At 38.5% G+C, this 19,927-nt stretch overlaps 1 protein-coding gene across 3 annotated transcripts in view; it reads left to right on the top strand.

The window, feature by feature from the left end:
• The first annotated feature begins 806 nt into the window (after nt 1-806).
• Nucleotides 807-19,927, top strand: part of NYAP2 (neuronal tyrosine-phosphorylated phosphoinositide-3-kinase adaptor 2) — a 136,787-nt gene continuing 117,666 nt past the window's right edge. For 2 of the 3 annotated variants that reach the window (XM_026854627.1, XM_026854626.1), the window contains exon 1: nt 807-1,044. In XM_026854627.1, the coding sequence (XP_026710428.1) occupies nt 839-1,044 (206 nt within the window). In that variant the 5' untranslated portion in view covers nt 807-838. Of the gene's footprint in view, nt 1,045-5,633; nt 5,749-19,927 lie in introns of those variants that run through there. The other variant, XM_026854629.1, reaches the window with a different exon arrangement.

The following is a 19,927-nucleotide window of genomic DNA, read 5'->3' as shown; positions in this document are numbered from 1 at the left end:
TCTGAGAGCTTTTAGGCTGCCTGCCGTTGAGCCAGGAGTGACCTAGGGATCTAAGCGTGTCATGCTGCCTAGCTGGAGGTGCTGTAAACCCAGGTGTCTGTCCTACCTATGGAAGAAATATGGAAGCTTGGAGAGTTCAAGGGCTTTTGAGTTCTGAAGGTCCCAGCTCAGCTGGAATTTCTTGTCTGTTCGTGGAGCTTCAAGCTAACAAACTGTTGCGGAACAGATGACCAGGGTTTAAGGGCTCATATCTACGGTACTAAGAAATATAGCAAACTATTTCACAATATTTCTTTCCAGATTTTGAACTTGAAGAAAATTTTGAACTTTTTTGTGCCAAAAAATACAACAGTATTTTTCACCTAAACTTTAGAATATCCTGCAGAACAAGATTTTTATCTGGTGATCTTCTCTGGTGCAGTTTTATCTAAACTGCAAAAAGGAGCTGGGATGGAAGCCTTTTCAGTCCAATTCAAACTGAGATTCAGGGAGGTCAGTGTTGTGGCATCTGAAGGGTATTAGAAAAAGGGACAGGGTGTGAGAAAATCTCTTTGGGATTTGAACAATGTATAACTGGACAGATTTGCATTGCTTGGAAGAAGATACTCTTGGTTTTTATCTCCTCTTGTCTCGAGTAATGTTGTTCTGTGTTCTGAATTGCTTTGTTTATCCTTTAGACAGGAGGAAGCCTAAAAAATTGTCTCTTACAGAGATGTTAATTACAATTGACACAATTTCGCTGTCATAAACCATAAGCTATTTTCCTACTCATTAAGCTATTATGTGTTTTTCAACCTGCAGGAAACGTTGCTTTCCTTTGTTCATTATCTCCTGCAAGATGATGAGTTCTAATCAGGAGGAGGTCACTTTGGGCGCTTTTCTCCAGTATATTGAAGATATGGGGATGAAGGCCTATGATGGCTTGGTTATACAGAATGCATCAGACATTGCTCGAGAGAATGATCGCATGAGGAATGAAACAAACCTGGCTTACTTGAAAGAAAAGAGTGAAAAACGCCGAAAACAAGAAGAAGCAATAAAACGGTAAATATTTTGATAAAAAGATGAGTGGTCTGGCAGAGTGAATGAACAGTGAGGGCCTTGGTCTCAGCTATGGTAAATGTGTGTAGACCAGTTGATTTCTAAGCAGCATGCTGGTAAAAGCAATACAGACCATTGGCCCATGTCAGGCTGCCAATTGCATGTGCCTTGTGTAGACGTGATACTGAATGGTTCTGCCTCCCTCAGTGGAAGAGAATATTCTCATCCAAACGTATTCAGTTTGAGCATTTGTGATTTGTAACAAAAAGTGTAGGTGTTTGGAATAGGAGATGCAGATCTGGTGGAAAATAGGTCCTCATCCACTTTTAGATGGACAGTATGTGCTTTATGGAAAGATATATTTGCATGTGAGCTCTGGCAAGACAGGAACAGTCTCACAGGTCAAAGTAGACTCTCCTTGAGTTGACGTTTTAAATCTGGTAAATTTTCAAAGCACTTTAATTGCTGTCTGAGGTTTGTTTTTTTTTTTAAAAAAAAAAAGTTTGTTATTATTTCCTCACCATTTTGCATGTTCTGAAGTCAGTAAAGATATTGCAGTCATTTAAAGGAAAATGGATCAAGCCCCTGATGGGCAGAACCCTATAATGGCTCTTCTCGAACAATTCCATTGATTTTAATTGACAGTTAATGAGAGGAGCACTCACATGACCTGGCCTCTTATGCCAATGGATAGCAATGAAATCTCTGTAGCCTCTTGGAGAGGAAAAGAAGGTTGAATGTGATAGATATAAATATTTATTATGGGCACATTTGCATATGAAAAATTTGCATTTTCTTGAGGAGAGGGACAACTTGTGTAATACAGGTAAATGATCTGTCCAAATGCTAACCTTTTATATGCAAATGGATGGCTTGAGCACAAACTGATAGGAGGTCCTTTGAATTTTTTCTCCCCAGCATGAATCTTCTGAATTTTAGTCTGATTAAATTTTATGTTATGTCTTGGGTACTGTACATCTACGTATAACAGACATGCTGTGCTGTGAATGTTCCAGCAATGCCTTTGTAGTCTGGTAATTTTGATGGAATGTTAAAAGGGAAAGAGTATTGCATACAGTTTGACAGAGGAGGAGAAGCAGCAATGTAAAGCAAATTTCTGTCTGCTTTATGTTCAAGGAAGTAGAACTTTTTCAGTTGTCACAAATTTGGTTGGGAGGATAAGAATAACGTGAAAGTAAGGTGAATAATGGGAGCACATGCAATGTGTATTTTGCTTCTGGACTATTATCTTGTCAATTCAGCTTTTGGGTGACCTTAGGGGGATTCAAACTATTTGGGAGTCCAAGGCATTGGTTGCTTGTAGCAGGAGCTATATACTATATACTGCAGACCTTTATGAGAGAAAACATTTTTCCTTGCACTAGATTAATGCAGGAGGGGGGTTTGTTTGTTTTTGATTTATGCTGGATATTCATTTGGTTTCATTCTTGTCATCTTTGTTTAGTATTCATGTCTCTCTTTTGATTAATGAGTAGCAACATAAACTGCAAAATTTCCAGGATGAAAGGATAAGGAGACCCACCTCAAAATATTTCTTAATATGATGAAGAGGGAAGTTTAAGTTCTAGTTACATTAAGCAGAGGAAGAATTTGAATCCGTCTCACCTGCAAAGCAAGTGCATACAAAAGTTCTAGTCAATAAATTGCTGTTTTAAACTAGTGAAATGAAGAGTACTTTCTCATCTTACATGGCAGGCTCTTCTCCACTGAGGGGAAAAAAACCCAAATTTGCAACTATTTTGAAATTATTGAAACTTCACTATTTCATTAGTTTAGAATTGGCTGGAAAAATAAATTCCCCAGTCCTTGTGACAACTTCTTCATTTGTTGATAAGCAGTGTTAAACTCTCAATGTATACAGATGTATTTAGAATATAGTCTTCAGAGTTGACAGCTAATTACACTGTGCTCCAGCTAATCTGTTTATATGCACTTTGGTATGTGTATCTATGAAGGTCACTAAGTGCCCCAACAGGTTTTGTGATGAATAAGTTTCTTGGGGCATGAGAGTGTAAACTGTGGACCTACCTTGTTCTTTATGGTCCTCTAGCCAAGGTTCTCTACCTAATTTGAATGGTGGTAACAGTATTTCCTACCTTGTGGTTGGTTTGTGTGGTTTTATTTATTGATCTTGGCAAAGTGATTTGATGAAGAGCTCTGGATAAGTGCAGATGATTTAGGCCTGAACCAAACCATTTAGCTTGCTCATGCTAAACTGAGATCACTGAACAAGCTCTGCTCCTCAGATACACTAAGAAGATACAAGGATGATTAGCAGTAATATAGTTGGTTTATCAGAGAAACAGCATGTATATGTATGTGGATTAGAGGCATCAACATTTCTTGAATATAGTGCTCTTTTATGGGAAACCACATTTGCAGTGGTCCCCTCTACTCCTTCCCCACTTGGCTTATCTCAGTAACATTGAGGGGGTAAACAATATCTGTCTGAGGAAACAAAGTAGGAATAACACCTTAGGAAATCTTGGAAAATGCTGTCTGAGTCTTTGTCTTTTTCCTGTGCAAACTTGGAAAGATGAGATATTTGTGATCAACCCTTGATTAGGAAAACTAAAAGCAGTGGCAGATCAAAGGAGAACATCTGATCTGACTAAAGGAACCATGGTGTCTGAAGTCACTTAGGCTGATTGCAATTGAATCTGCTCCCTGTAGTAACCTCCAGAGACTCATCCAAGACCATGTTTTCTGTTGAAACACAGCAGTTAGGAAAGGTAAAATAGTATCATTGATTTCTTCTTTGTTCTGTACTATTTTCCTTATGTTTCTACCTTATCTTGGTAGGTATTTATATTATCCCTAATTCCTGATAGCATGGCCTAGATAGCAAGTGGTGCACATGTGCAGTGAGAACAGTGTTACCAGTCTGGAGACTACCAACAGCTGAAAACAATCTCCTTGGCAACAGGGGAGCCATCCCCTGTGATTAACTGCAGGTAGATTTTGAGCAGGAGAGGGAGTTCCAGCAAACACACTCCTTTGGGTTGTGGGAATTAAAATAAAGCAGCTACAGGTCTTTGGCACCTACTGAACATTATTTAATAGTCTGATTATTGAATTTTTGAGAAGCTATTCAATTTTAGTGTTCAGATGATCTCTTTTAGAAGAAGGCTGATCATGTATATTAACAACATAATGATGAGTTATTTATTATCTGATAAAGGGGTGGTATTCACATACAGCACTGTTTGGAAGCAGCTATTATTTACCTAAATCATCTTGTAACCATGCTGAATGACTTAAAAGTTCATTGAAATGCATTAGTCTGAGCAGTTGGGAAACAAGATCTGAAAAATGACCTTAAAAAAAAGAAAAAAAAAGCAAGCCATTTGATTGTATGTTTTGGCTTCCTAAGGATATGTTGTGTTTTTTCAAAAGCACTGGTATACCTTCAGTGTGATTGCCATTGCATCATGTGTGGTTCCAATAGGTTAACTGTGGGGAAAATGTATGGATCTATTGTACATTGCAGGGGATAAAACACATCATATTGGATTGGAAAAAAAAAGGCAACTAGTCTTTGTCTGATCTTGCTGGGCTGAGTCAGCTGATCTGATCTGAATTTCTGACCTAATTTTAGTATGGTACTTAGCGATCATGCAGAGAAAATAAGGTTAATGTGCTGATGAGTGGCTGAGAGTAAGCAACAATAAATATGTAAGTGTTTATATTTTGGGCCTAATTTTCAGGCCTTTTTTCTTCCATCTTTTATTCATCTGGTTTCGCTACCTGATCATTGTCTCTTCAGGCAGCTGTGTCCAGACCAAGAGAACATCCTGGCATATTGCCCACAGAGCTTATAAATTGCAAATAAAGTTATGAAGCAGCATCATTTTCCGTGGCAATAAAGTTGCAGTACTGTGAGATGTACATTTGCCATGATACAGTATCTGCCCTAGGCAGCGATTCTGGGAACAGAAGGTAGATTTGCTTCGGCTATTACGGGTGCCAGGGAAAAGGTGAGTATTTTGAGTTTTCATAGGGCGTCTGTTAGAATGAGCAGTTGCTTTCTGACTCATCCATAATTGAAATACATATATTTAGATACTTTATATCTATTATACATAGTCTTGTGTGGGCACTTCACCAGTGCTTTTTAAATTGTATAAATGAAAAATCTCAGAAAGAAGCAACTAATGAACCCTCCTCCACCTCTGAAGGCTGAGACATGTTGCATTAACGATAGGGAGTGGCTGGGATTGTACACTTTCATAGGAGATTAATGCTTTCAAAGTTCTGGCTTCTAGTTTTCAGGTGTCATTCAAGCTACTGTTTCTATTGGGGAAGACGTTATTTTGATTTGTAACACTATGAAGGTATAAAGCTGATGGTGTTAGTGGGCATGAATTTCAATCTATCTGACAAATCCTGGACTTAGCCATCAAAATATTTATTTCTACTTCTAATGGTTTCCTTGCTTGTAGCTCATTCCCAGGACCTAAATGGCTCTGTGGAAAGCCTTGTTTCTGCTTGTTGAGGGAAGTGTCCAGACAGATGCTGTCAAGAGGAGGAGCTTTTAGGAGGACAGTTCTATGCTAAAGCTAGCAGAAATGGGCCAGCCGCGGAGTTAAGCTCTTGTAATAAAGAAGGGATTGTAATGAACAGCTGTCATCCTAACCTCTCCTTCCTTTGGTGAATCAAATGTTGAAGACTAACCCATTGGCAAAAGTAAGATCATATTTTTCTCTTGCTCTTTTTTTTTTTTTTTTTTTTTTTAAGGTTGTGGAAGTAATTGAATTCAGGTATTATCTGTCTGTAGTTTTCTGTAGTTCCTGTCCTTAGGTTCCTTTGTGAACAAGACATAAATTATGTGTCCTTCAGCTCAAAGTTAAGTGTTATCAAGTGTGGGCAACAGCAAGCAAATATAAAAATATTTCTATGCATGGGATTATTCACTACCAAAAGGTCTGTTCAGCTGAGAAAATGTGTGCAATCTTAGAGTATATAAACATGCTGAGGTGTTTCTCCCAAAAGATTTCTACCAGAATCAAAAATGACCTAAGTAAAATACTTGCATTATGAACTTACTGTTTATAATAATGTCTTGAAATCAGAAAAATACTTTAGGTAAAAGAATGCTTAAAGTACTGTTTCTTCATTTGTCTGTAGTTGAATTTTTGCGTAGTGAACTACACATTTCTGAATTTGCAGGAATACTTATGCTTGCTATGTTACAATATACTTACAGCCAGACCTCAAGAAAAAGGTGAAAGAAATGCAATATATATTTTGGATCATGGCAGGGGACCTGATTGAAATACCTGCAAGCACATTATTGAGATGTTATAAATTACAAACTTGTGAACCTGTTGTTACTGGTTTGGTGAGTCGATGCTGGTTTTTTTGTGGTTTTGGGTTGTTTGTTTTTTAAATTAAAATCTGAATTCACTTAGTGAATTTGATGTTTGGTTATGAGGTCAGTGGTATGTTCTCCTTTAATGAAAAGGGTATGTTTTATGAGGAATCTTAACTGGTTGTTTTCTTTATCTTCCTCCTGGACATGTTGTGTACTCATTTCATCCTAGATTAAATTATTGCTGTGATATCACCTTTATGGTGGAAGTAGCTGATGAGGTGTGATAGAGACTAATTTTAGTATGATTTCAAAACCTTTTCTTGTGAAAATTTCATAGGGTCTCTTTTGAAGTTGGGTTGATGTAGAAGGAGTAGCACTGACAGCTTTTTTTCATCAAGAAAAAGTAAAATGGTTGTTCAGTCAGTGACCTCCAAATGTATTTTTGTTGCATTTATAAGTAAACAGATGTGATGATCTAGCCAACAAATCCTCCCTTCCAAATGCTCATATCCATATGGCCGCCTGTATTATTGCCACACAAAATAATCAACAGACACAATGCAAACTATATTATGTTGCTGTTATTCCAAGAAGTTTTATTTTAGGACAGTCATGCAACAAATGTCATTTAAAATTTACCAAAGAGGCTGATAGCCTGCTTAGTAATATCAAGTACCAAGGAAATAAAGCAGAAATAATTATCAGTTTGGTATCTATATCTTGATGTTATTTTCAATAAATCTTCCATGATTTTAGGGCTTCTGCCGACAACTTTTACTTTTTGTTGTGGAAATTATATGATCTCTTCCCCTTCACAAATTGCTCAGATTTATACTGGCCCACTATGTTAAGTGGATGTGTTTTTGTTTAGATTCTTTGACTATATTAGAAGTGTGAGGTGATAGAGACCCCAGAGGACTTCAGAAGGGGTTACAGACCCCTGTTCTTGTTAAAATCCAGTTTAAGTGGCTTCATGTTATTGGGATTTGCAGGCTGTCTGACCACCTGTGTGAGTGAACTGGCCTTGCTCCAGTTCCATCTGGGTGTGTGTTCGCATACAACCTACAGGCTGGTGCCTCCTCGGCAGCCTGAGTCATTCTGGAGGAGGTCTGTTGTACTGCTGGGAGACAGTGCGTGGCATACCATTGCTGAGAGACCCTGGGGGGCGTATGGATCTTAATGTCCAGTTTTTAGTTATTCATTCACATTCAACTTTTATTTCTAGGGGGTTTTCTCACTATTTCTTTATTACTATTTAACCATAGGATATGGGATTGTAATTTTAACCTGGTAGTTACAATTATCCAGCATTGCCTCTAAACCAAAAAGCCCCTCTTAGCAAGATAGAGATGCATGTAGACCTGTGGAGAAGTAGGTATTTTGCACAACCCTCTAGTGTTCTGGTGGTGCTGCTATTTATAGTCAAAGGTTTGCATTTGTTTGGAAAATGTGAAGTGTATGATGAAATTGCATAGAGTAGAGCAGAAATAGATTAAACACTCTTATTGTGAAGACTGGATTAAAGAAAAGGAAGACTGTTTTTAAACTTGCCTATATAGTCTTTTTAACTAATCTAGGATGGACTTCATTAATGGAGAAATATATTCAGTAAAACAGCTCAATTAATATGCCTTGTAACATTATTAAAGTCCAGCCCAGGACTGCTGGCAAAATTGAAGCCTTGATCTGTTCTGGTTCAAGGCTTCCAGTAACAAAACGTGCTCCATACTGAAGTTCATTGACACCTGACAGATGTTGTAATTGCCTGTGACCTGAATTAAGAATTCATATTACAACCTGAAGGACATATACTTGTATAGAAGGCATGCAGAAAGTAGTCTCATGACCCATAACTGGCAAAATTGCAGCTAGCCACACTCCTCAATGTACACGCACATTCAGCCACATACACTTTGGAAATTCTGCCAAAACCATCTCAAATAAACACTGGGAACATGCAGTACTCATCTGAGAACTAAGCAGAACTGAAGGTCTGTGCTGGCATTAGAATAATATGAGTGAATCTTTCTGTGCCTTCAGGAAGATCCATCATTTAACAGTACCTGTTCATAAGGTTGAAGAAAAACAAACATGTTGTTTAAGTGAAAGAGCTCAGTGCATTGCTCTTTCCAGGGCGCAATAAATCACAGCTATATTTGACTGAGCAAAGATTACTTTATGCCCCACCCAGCCGGCAGGCATTTGTTCCCTTTGCATGTTCTGTTTCTCAGCACCCTTCTGACAGGCATGCTTTTATTTATTTTCCTCCACAGGAAAGCACAAACATAGTATGATGCTCGATAATTTAATTGGGATATTTATTTTCTTAGCCCAAAGAAGCGACTTTGCTCTTGGGTATACCCCTGAAAGCAGAGAATGTCAGCACAGACCACCTCTGCCACAAAAGCATCTGGTGATGGGCATCTTGTTACTGAGTTACACTAGATCAGTGTCCAAAATTTTTATGAAAACAGGAATGTGCATGTGCACTGATTACATTTTTATGTGATTGGATTAAAGTGGGAGTAAGGAGAGATTAGAGAAAAAGTGGATTGCAGAGACATTACTAGCTGTAGCTTTTATAGTTAATTTGAGACTCCTTTCATTTTTCCTTCTGGCTTTCCACTCTAATTTGACTTGTAATCCTAAGTGAAGTCAGTCTAAAAGCATTAAAAAAAAAAAACAACAACCAACAACAAACCCGAACAAAAACCCACCAACCAAAAAAAACCCCACTGCGTGGAATGTCTTCTCAGCACAGGATCTTTATCAACAATATAGATGCAGCAGCCATCCCTTGTGCTGCGGGGCTGGCGTGGGGAGAGCCTGGCTTAGGTGGGGGCTGGCAGTGCTGCTGCGCCTCCGGGGCCAACGCTGCAGTTCCCTGTCCGGGCTGCTGGGAGCCTGGGAACGACCAAAGTCAGCTGGTTTGGTTCCACAGAAAGCAGTCATAAGTGCAGTTGTTTTTTATTTTATTTTTTATTGCACAGTACCCAAGGACCCCAAATGGAAATTAGATTCCTGTGAAACACTAACCCAATGCGGGCATGCAGCACAAAGACAGCTCACAGCATGAGCTGAAATTGTACCCAACAGGTGACTAAAGGGACAGCTGAAAAGCTAGGGGACTGCTCATTTCCTTCCCCATATTAGTACAGCAAAGAATAAACTGCAGTCTATCCCCAGTGGTTGTGATGAATTACATCCAGCAGTACTTTCTGGAAGCTAGAAACAAACGTTTTCAAAAGACACCGGCAGACGCTTCTGGAACGTGTCAGGATTGAGAAGGCCACAGCCACCTAAACCCCACAGAAATATTCCTGCCAAAAAGCGTGTTACTTGACAAGATTGTAACATTTTAAAAGATCAAAAATGACCGTAACTGTAGGGTTTACCATAAATTAATAAAATTTACCTGAGTTTAATCCGTTCTCCTTTTGGTGGATTATATATATAGGGTGTATCTCACCATTAGATCCTCTGCTACCTGAGGGCACTTTAGTTATTAAGCTGAGATCACATGTTAGGAGCCATTAAGTGAATTGCTTTGTACAGCCTTTCCCTGAATGCTAGGGCAAATGCAGTATTTCATACCCTTAGCTAATTTCATGCTGTAATTTAATTTCTGAAACATACTTTTAATTGAATCTTTAAAGACAAAAGGAAACTGCTGAGTCCTTTAGTATTGCAAAAGAGATTGTTTAAAAATGTAGCCCATCTAGAGAATAATCTTCTATAATTAAACGTAAAGTTTGTTTTGCTTCTCTGCATGCAGCTATAGAGAAGCAAATTTCCTGCTGTCTGCAGAAAGCTCAGGGCTGAAAAGAGGTACTGGGGAATGCAAGAAGTTATTTATCTTATGCTCAGTTTTGTAACTTCAACATGAGACAATCCTGCAGCCCTCCACAATGTGCAAGTCTGAATAAGTAAACAAAGAGGCTAATTAAAAATTAGTCTGCTAACACCAAAATCGTATTAGTAGGAGCTCTGACTAGTGATCTAATTTTTCTAATTTTTGGTAATCAGATGAACTTGAGAGAGATGTCAGCAATTTTGACATAAACAAAACCAAGTGGCACAACAAAATCAGTTATTTGCATCTTGAAACTGCATCCAATATTTCAGTGTAGTAATAGTAATATATTATATTAATCCAGTAGTCATAAACAGAGAGATTCAAGGTAGTTTCAGTAAAAATCCATATAACCTGCTATGCAATTCTGTTATGGAAGAAGCATCTTGATTGGATCAGTAGTGATACAGGTCTTCAATTTTATGGACATACAATTAAAAATAATAACAATCAATGCTAAGTGCAGCCCACTCTAATGGAGAGAAAATCCTGGAGCATCGCTTTGTGTTTTACTATTCTGATTCCTTTAAATCAGCAAGTGATTTGCAATGGAGATTTTCCCTTTTATTGCTACTGGAAAAAAAACTACGATGTACAGTGGAAGTGAGATGTGTATGGGGTCATGAAGAATGTAAGTGGAGTAAGAAGCATAAGGTTAAAGAGAAGGGTCTGAAATTAACCCATGAAGCCCCAACACAGTATCTTTTAGTAGAGGGAAAGAACAAAAGCAGTATCTTGTTCTTTATGTGCTGGGAGAGCTCTGCACTTCCAGATGCCCTGAGTTGGTAGTAGAGGCATGAATGGTGCTGTAGTTTTTGAGACCAGCCCCATATAAGTGATGGGAAGAGTTTAGAAGCTAGTGTCTACTGGTTGGGGGAATCCATTTGGCTTTAACTCAAATCTAATTTTTATTTGGTTTTCTTGCTGGAAGAAAACACTGAGAGAATCAGTTGTCTTTTCAATACAGGTTATCCCTTTTCAAGGATTTCTACAAAAAGCATGGAGATGAAGGGCTAACTTTTAGTAAAAATTCCAATTGCACTGAAGTCTGCCTGCTTTTATGTAATCGCTGAGGCTTGGGTACTCACTCGTTATGGTTAGGCTCCCTCTAATTGTTTGCTTGAAGGTTGTTTGCTCTGTAGTATCAGAAATTATTTCAGGACTTTATTTAAATTGTTTCGGCTTTACATCTGAACTGTTAGACTATGCAAAGTGCAGCTTTTTTTCCTAGGAAATCACATTCCTGCATTGTTAATCTGAATTCTGCTACATCTGTGATGAAGCAGATCAAGAGCTGCATATGTACTTGCCATGGCAACCCCTGTATCACATGACACACACTAGTTCAGCCAAAGAGCTTCATGGCTTATTAAACAGGCATGCACAGACCCAGACACACACCATTTTGCCATGTGACTGCTCTAGCTCTGGCAGCTTTTTAAAGGGAAACTGTATTTGAGCATCATAGTGTTTTCATCAGCACCATCTTGCCTGAGTTCCTTCCTCTCGTCTTAGATACTATGTGAGTTTTTAAAAAATGGATGAAGGTTGACAAGACTCTGCTTATAAGTGTTTTCTTCTGTCTGTAGAAAATCTATGTGTGAAGATAAATAGTGGTGATATATTTAATATTTTATCGTTTTTAAATTAGAAATTAAGGGGGGGTTGGTGCTGCTGAGTCCACAGTATATTGCTTTTCTGGGCACATTTTCTAGTCTCTCATCCTGTGGGCTTTTACTAGTTTTCAGGAGAGTATATGAGGACAGAACAAAAAAACTCTCATCCATTCTAGTTTCAACAAAGCATTCCCAAAACGTTTGCTTGAAAACACCTTTGCTTCTTGCTGCTTAATGCACTTCCTCTTAGACCTAATGATAATGATCTCCAACTCCTCACCCAGCAAAATGTAGCCTGATACAAGTGTTTCCTAACTTTGCTTGTTTAAGAGAAGTTATGCATGGCACTAGATTAGCAAATCTGTGGGGCTGCAAACTCAACAGAATGAGTGCTGGTCTCCACCTTCCTGTCCCTGAAGGAAAGGAGAAGAGCAGAAATGCAGGCTTTCCCCCATTCCATGTCTGCTGCTGCTGGTGTCATCTCTGCTGCCCACTGGCACTGTTCTTGAGGAAGAGCACACTCAGAGAGGAGCTGGTGGCAAACTGATTCTTTTCCAAGATGGCACACAATGGAAAGGAATCTCTTTCCTGTCCTATTTGCCTTTCCTCTCTCGGATGCCTGACTGAAGTGGCATGGGTTTTCTTTCTCATTCAATTGGAACCTAAGGGGTTTGTGGCAAGCACTTCATTTGAGCCCAGATATATTGCCAGGTGCCTGACTAAAATGGAGAATGCAGCAACAAAACGTTGTGAAAAGACTGTATTAGTCTTAATTAGTAATTGTCCTCAAAACCCCCTTAAGTTATTTAGTCTCCTTTGTCTGCTGTGCAGATGCAATTTACCAAGAGTTATAGAGACACCAACTCTCAGGTCCGCGTGCTGAAATTAATAATTTTTATGATTTATAGTCTTGCTTCTGAACTTAAGGAAAATCTATTTTCAGTGTCCAGATCCAGTCTGTCAGATCTTCATTTCCCAAATAATCAGTCAAGGTGCAAATACTTACAATTAACACTATTCACTGAGAGTCTGCTGGTTCTGGGTGTTCTGTTTCAAATGAGTTTATTGTTTGGTTACCGTTTTGGAGATGATCTGAGGTAAAGGAACAATAACCTGCTCTGAGAATTAATTTAGAGAGGTACTTGTACATAAATTGACCATTAAACATAGAAGCAGTATTATGTTTGTTATTAGGACACAGATAAGAATGGTGCTTGCTTCTGAAGTGTGTATTCATGCATCTCTACCAGCGATTCTACAAGGATTCTAATGCAAAATCAGTGACTGAGTAGGAGACATTTTAAGATGATGTGTAATAAAAACTCTTTTGCCAGGGTAAGGTATCATGTTACTCTTTTAATTGTATTTAACACTAATGGTTTTTCAGCATCTTTAACTCTTTGTTATTATTATCTGCTCTGATATTATTAAGAGGGAGAGAGAACTTAAGGATCATTTATTTCCTAGGAAGACACTGAACAAAGGCCCTGCCCACTCCACTGAAATGTAGTGAAGATTTGACAACTGCTCCTAGCAGTCTGGTATAGCTCCGTTGTGCTAGATTTGCAGAAGTGCAATAGTGGCAGCGATATTTCCCCTTTGGTGTACAGTTAATGAACCAGCTTTTCAGAATTCTTTCATGCCTACAAGTGGGATTGCAGTTTCAAAAGAGATTACCAAAATGAAATCTTTTCTGAAAAACTGGCCTAAACCTCTCCTCTATTCCAGAATTTCAAGTTTCAGTTCTCTAGTTAAATAAGAGTTTTGCTATCTAAAGGTTTGTATTTAAACCACAGGTTTCTATATTGTGTTTGTTTGCAGTTATGGCAGTGGAAAAGGCTATTTAGGCTCATGACAAAATATTTTGACTAGCTTCTTCCTACTTAGTCATTTGTTTGTCCTCGGTATATGTTTATTGTGAATTGTCTTCCCAAGAGATTATAAACAAGATGGTAGCTTTCACTAGCTGATCTTTGCTGTCATTTAATGATGGGCTGATCCAGGAGGTTCTATACAAAGGGGGTTTGTCAGACTGGGTCTAAAATTTGTGGAAATAATGTCATTACCAGAATACATCAGAAAAAAAAGCCCAGTAACTTCATTGCAAGACAGTTAAGGTTGCTAAGAGACAGAATGTAATTATCTGCCAATTTGTTTACCATTCCCAAACACTTAGAAGGGCGAGAGCTGTGGACTGCCCTGAATTCTAAGCTATGTGCAAAATAAGCCGAATGCATTTTGTTGTCAAACGCAGTTTTAAAAAGAGCATATGAAAATTACTTGAGGGCTTTAAGTTTGACCTCTGTTTTTCTCTAAATGTATAATATCTGTTATATTCACTTCCCTTTCACTCTTGAAATCTACCTACATTGCGTGTATTTTAACTGATATTTCAGAAAATGTGAAAAAAGGAAATGTATAGAAACATACAGTTATTTTAGTAACAGACAGCTACGCTTTCTTGAAAATGATACATTCTTACTTTAATAGTAGCAATGTTCAGCGTTCCTGTATTATGATTACTTTATTGATGTATGCTGAGGTTAATTTCAGGTTGACCAGCATAAGTCATTGACTTATTTTCTGTTTCTTTTTCTAAAATGTTTTGTGTTGTGCTTGCACTTTGAGATAAGTACTACAATTGATTTTGGGTGCAAACTAAGTTTGTGCCACAATGAAGTTTGCATTTCTGTGTGTCACTGTGACTATTATGTAGACAGTATAAGATTTATGCCATCCTAAGATATTAATTTTCTTGGTTTTAAGGGTGCGCATCTGGTAAATTAAGTACAGGCAGTAAAAAGAGAGAATTAGAGGTTTCTCCCTCTGTTTTCGGAATGGTAATATCTTCCGTTGCTTTTTCTTTAATGGAAGTAAAGATTCATTTTTGCTAATGTGAAACACTAGCTGTAAAATTGAAGAACTCACCACAGTACTGAAGGAACAACCACTTCTGACCAGCTTAATAGTAAGCTCAAATTGAATCGGTACTCGGCCAGTAGCTCTGACTGTCGTGCTAACATATGTCCATACAGGTGTATTACTGTTTTGTGGGACGTTGCTCTCGGAAGGTTGGGGCAGAGGGTTGTCCTGGAACGTGCTCTTTGGCCTCTGTACCCTGCCCCAGTGAGGACTGTGAATCCTTCTGTTCACTAAAGTTCATCAGGACAGATGAAAGTAGATGTTTTCAATCAAGCTTCAGCATAGCCAAACTGCAGGTCACTTTCCCAGAAAAATTGTCCCAGGACAACTTTACCTGCCAAACCCTTTTTACATAGATGCAGGTTACCTCTCACCTTCTAGCCACCTCTTCAGGGAAGCACACCAGATTTTTAGGGATATGGTATCAGCCCCTCAATGCCCTAACTCATTCTTTGATCCTTGTGGCTGCAGAAGGAGTCTTTAAGTTCTGATGAAACATCTTTTAAAGACTGCATCAGAAACAATAGAGTTGCAGGCACATTGCTCTGTTTCACAGACGATCTTTGTTTTAACTTCCACCGGTAGCAATCCAACGATGAAAGTCAGCATTGGGTAGCCATAGGCTTAAGTCCCACTGTGCCCCTGACACCTGCTGACTGCTCTGGAAAGCTGTCTCCTAGGCCACAGGAGCTCAGCAAGGGCTTTCTGGTGGTTGCTTCTTTTCTCCATAGGGTCCCAGTGATCTGTTGGATCCCATGTATAATGTAAACAAAATGGCATGCTGCCTTAAGAAAAGGAGCTGAGTCTCTGCCAGTGAAGTTTGGAGGGCAAAGCTTTGTTGCTGGGTGATCTATTTTGACTGCAACACTAACACCCACGTGCTGTGTCTGGATGCAGAAAACCCTAAGAGTGAGGAGATGCCATTCCATGAAGGGGTTTGCTGCAATTTTCTTTTCCTTTTTTTTTTTTTCTTCTTTATTTTTGGTTGTGTGATGATTTTCTTTCCTACTCCCTACTAAACATATCAGGACAAAAATAGTGTCATTTAAATAGTATTCCTTTACATATTTCAACTTCTAGATGCACAGTTGTCAAGATGAAGAAGAATTTAATTTGAAACTTTTCCTCCTCTTTGTACAGCAGTCTGAATCTCCTAACTTTTTTCTCTTTTTCATTTTTCAGAATCACTTTGGGGTGTTCTTTGAGAGCAAATGAAATGCAGTGACATAAAGCAGAAAGGGAGGTTGGTTATTTTCAACCTTTCATGCAAATAAGGGGAAGGAAAAAGCTTTTTTCAGTCTTTCTCTTTAATGGCAAGGTCATCAGAACTGCATATTTATTGTAGACCTCATATTGTAATGTACTTTGTAAAAGACTGGGATAAACACTGTAGTGATGATGTTGACACTGTGAATAAGGTGATGCTATGTGTCCTTCGCCGTTTCTTTGGCACACAGCATTTCCTACACAGTTTCCAATTTTGCTATCTGTAATCACCAGCTCTCCACCCTTATGTTGCAATATGGAGATAATGTAAGTAAAATCTAAAAAAGGAACTAAATGTCTTTGATACTGAAATTTTTGGAATGCTTTATGCAGAAGGGTCTTTCCCTTGTATGTTTTCTATTTTGAGATACTGGTGATAATCATGCCTTTTATAATTTTATTATAAGGACTAGTCACTTTAGTTGATAGTTATTTGCAAAAGAGACCTTAATTATTTTTTAATGGAATATATGGATGCTTATATTTTTATTGAATTAAAGAAATGTAAATAATTGTTCAATGCATATTAACAGTTAGTTTACAGATATGTGTTAACTATAGTAGTCTAGTTCATGAGACAGTGCATACTTTAAGTAGTGTTTTATTCTAGCATGTCCTCTAGTGCTGTACATAGTCACACTAACCTCCTACCGCAAGGTCAATTCCATGTTTAAATGGTGTATAGGAGGTCTTCTTTATTAGTAAAACAATATTTTGCCATTACTTTTTTTGTATAATTAAAAAAATCTGTTATCCTTCCATACTGTATCACTTCTACCATGGTATTTCGTGTTAAGATAGATTAAAATGCTTTTACTTTTGGTGGAAAAAGCTGTCAGTATATCCGATGGCCTTTAATATGCTTGACAGATTTGTTGTACTACTTTGATACTTACTGTGTCTGGTTTCACAAAGTTGCACTAACCTGTGTTGATTCTATGGCTTGTGGCCAAATTTTGCATGATCTTCAGAGGCGCTTTCCTGAGCTCAAGCCTTCGGGTTCACTGTATCTGACACTCATTCTTCTGAGTACATTAAATTTTACTGGGCAGCACAACCACCAGCTGCTCAGTACTTGGATTTACTGCTTGTGCAGTAGCTGGTTTGTATGTAAGTGTTGCAGTGCCTCATGCTCCCTGAGGCCAGGGGACTGCAGGAGGCTGGGAGACAACCTTATGTTACGGGGGGTGGCTTGGATGGCAAGCGCTACAGCTCAACTCCTTTGGGGCAGCTGCAAGTCCCATCTGAGCATGGAGCCAGGGCACAAGATACAGCTGTTTTTCTCAGAGCTATAGCCAACCTGAGTGCAACTGTGTGTAGCTCCAGAAGAGAGCTGCTGTCACCTGGCATGGGCCTGCAGCTCCTGAGGAAGGGGATTTGTACAAATAAGAATGTAACTTCAGGAGCTTTCTTTGGATGCTTATTAACTGTGTTTAAAACAGGCATTATGTGTAAGTCCAGATGTCTCTTGGAGGCTACTAGGTTCTACTTTATTTAACTAAATAAAAATACCTGTTACAGGAGTTGTTTTTTTTTTGTAGTGTGAGGGTGGTTGGTTTTTGTTGTTGTTGGGTTTTTTTGTTGTTTTTTTGTTTGTTTGTTTGTTTTTGTGGTTGGAACATAGCTCTGACAACTAACAGTAGTGTTCCTACACAGTCATCTTTACTTTGTTTAACATGATGGCTCTCAGTGTATTAGCTTTTGGAGAACTCGGCTACCATTGGAGAATTCAGCTACCATTAAAAGGGAAAGAATTTCAGATCTGCTTGTTATAAAGGACTGGTATTCACAGAAGGTGAATTCACGGCTTGTTCCAATTCTGCTCTTTTGTGCTTTGATGCCTGCTGGAAGACTGAAGATGAGAACATTAAAGGAATCCAGCTGAGGGCAGGTAAATACTTCCTGGGCTCACCTAGTGGAGTGCTAGGTGATGAGTAAAAAATGCAAGTGCCACTTCCTTTCCATCAGATCCATTTGGTCTTTCTGGCTGGTGTTGATACCCAAGCAATGGATTTGTGGCCTTGATTTCTACAGTAACAATAGTATTTTCCAAATGTTATCAGAAATCTTAGGGAAGATGATTAAGTTTTCCAGTACTGTGATGCAACACAGACACAGTATTTTAGTTCTCCAAAACAAATACTGCTTGAAACATTTATTATAGTGTCTGAATTAGCCCAATGACTTAACAAGCCATAAGGAGAGCCAAATACTGGAGCAGGAAATTGAATGTGAAGGCAATTCCATTTTGAAGCTAACACCTCAAGAAAATATATGGCGAACAAAGTAGCAGTATCTCAGGTTGAGCTCTGCTGCTTTATCACGGCCCCTTCTGAAGACAATGACAGGAAGTGTTCCTGTTAACAAACCTCCCTGCTTCACTCCCAGGCCTTAAAGCTTGCCCAGACTCACCAGCAGCATGACTGCATCATTACAGATGGCTAGACCAGCTCTCTGCCAAGTTATGATCTGGAGACCATTTGCTTTTCTCCTGTTGATAGAGGAGGAAAGATCAGGTCAGTGGTAACTGATGTATGTCTGCATGTTGTGGTGCAGACATAGGGCTGTGAAGGCAGAGCTGATTTTTCACTCTTGGTTTCTTGTGTGAAAAACTGTCTTCGCTAGAAACTTCTGTCGGCCTAGCTGCTGCTTGTTTATCAAGCCTGAAAAGTGGGTCAGGCCCATGTGTATTCTTGTCAACTATGGCAGAAATATTGCACAATGTTGGTTTTTCTATTTCTAATTGTAACAGCACAGTAAGACTATGCTGATAGTTAGGAGCTGCATGCTTTGAAAGCTGCAGGTACAGATTCCCACAATTTTCCCTTCTTACTGAACAGAGCTCAAGAATGGTGAGAAAAGGGATATTAGAAGGAGATGAGATCAAAGCAAGGCAAAGAAACATCAGATAAATCATGCAAGAGTAAAAATATTTCATGTGTTTAGAATTCTCCTGGTCTAATATCACCAAATGTAGTAAATAATAACACAGCATCTATTGTCTTTCTGTGCTTTCTTACTCTGCAGATCATTAGTTAATAATTAAGTCTGTCCTGAGAAATTTTTTTCTCAACTCCACAGTCATGTGTTCTTCCTACAAAAGAACTGTGATAAACTGAAAAATCATTATGTAGACTTTCAAAATTCTGTTCTGTAGGAAATTGTACATCTTCCAAACTTTTCTTTCCAACTAAAACCAAAACCAGAGTTGTTTGGTCTGTTGTGTTGTTTTGTTTTTTTTTTTTCCCCATGTGAAATTAATTTAAAAGGCAAAGTCTAAGGGTTTGCGGTTTTTTTCTATACACAATTTTAAAATACTGAAATTAAAGGTCACTTCATTTTGAAACATCTACATGTTAAAAACTTCAAATGTCACCACTGAACACTGATTCAGTGGATATGATTGCTTTTAAGTGTTTGTTTTTCAACATAAAATACTATCAAAACTGGCATAGGCTGCAGAAAGTCTTGCTTGCAGCAAAATCCTTCATAATTTTTTCACATAAAGTACCCTGTCAGAAGATTCTAGATAAGCTCTGGTATAAATGTGTGAGTGATACTTAGGAGATGCAAAAAACCCTTCATTCTGCTTGTTTAAAATGATCACCTGTATCTCTTCTCCCTGCAAGGCAGCACAGCTTTTAATCTGCGATATCCCTTTGATGCTTGTTCTGTCCTCTGGGTTTGCTATGGTTCCTACACTGGTGACAGCAGGAGAGGAAAATGTGAGCGTGTAGGCGTGAAGCACGTAGGGGCAACTGAGCAGTATGTCTTATATTAATCCAATAAAAAGTCTAGAGGCAGTAAAAGGGGGCCTGAATTAGTATATATCTAATAGACGTAAGATCGTGTGAAGGCCAACAGTGGTTGATCTATGTTTATTTCAATGTGCTT

This window comes from Athene cunicularia (genome assembly GCF_003259725.1).
Source record: "Athene cunicularia isolate RWA chromosome 9 unlocalized genomic scaffold, athCun1 chr9_part1, whole genome shotgun sequence".
NCBI lineage: Eukaryota > Metazoa > Chordata > Aves > Strigiformes > Strigidae > Athene > Athene cunicularia.
The sequence above is the reverse complement of the archived record's forward strand: the minus strand, read 5'-3'. Positions and strand labels throughout refer to the sequence as shown.